Source organism: Antrostomus carolinensis, unplaced genomic scaffold (assembly GCF_000700745.2).
Source record: "Antrostomus carolinensis isolate BGI_N321 unplaced genomic scaffold, ASM70074v2 scaffold46401, whole genome shotgun sequence".
In the NCBI taxonomy this organism is placed as follows: domain Eukaryota; kingdom Metazoa; phylum Chordata; class Aves; order Caprimulgiformes; family Caprimulgidae; genus Antrostomus; species Antrostomus carolinensis.
In genome coordinates this window covers 1,487-1,716 of record NW_010294380.1, presented here as the reverse complement: position 1 = coordinate 1,716, position 230 = coordinate 1,487, and the positions used below count along the sequence as shown (strand labels likewise).

Below are 230 nucleotides of genomic sequence, written 5' to 3'. Positions count from 1 at the left end.
CTTGGGGCTCTCTGCTCTGGCTCCTCGCCTCCGAAGCCTCTGAGTCATTGCAACTAACAAACGCCTTCAGGGGCTTTTTTTTATCTGTATCAGCCAGACTAATGTCCCTGCTCATAGTCTTGCTGTCAAACGTGACTCGAAAGGGTCCCTTGACTTCCCTGCCGTTGCTGCTCCATTCACTCTCACTCCTAGAAACCCGACTCTGCTCTGAACGCTTTTTCTTATCCAGA

At 50.9% G+C, this 230-nt stretch overlaps 1 protein-coding gene across 1 annotated transcript in view; it reads right to left on the bottom strand.

The window, feature by feature from the left end:
• LOC104532404 (telomerase-binding protein EST1A) overlaps positions 1-230 on the bottom strand; it is a 9,413-nt gene that overhangs the window by 8,297 nt on the left and 886 nt on the right. The window contains 2 exon segments of the mRNA XM_029087377.1: position 1; positions 3-228. The exon segment at position 1 is cut by the window's left edge and continues 635 nt beyond it. Coding sequence (XP_028943210.1) covers position 1; positions 3-228 — 227 coding nt within the window.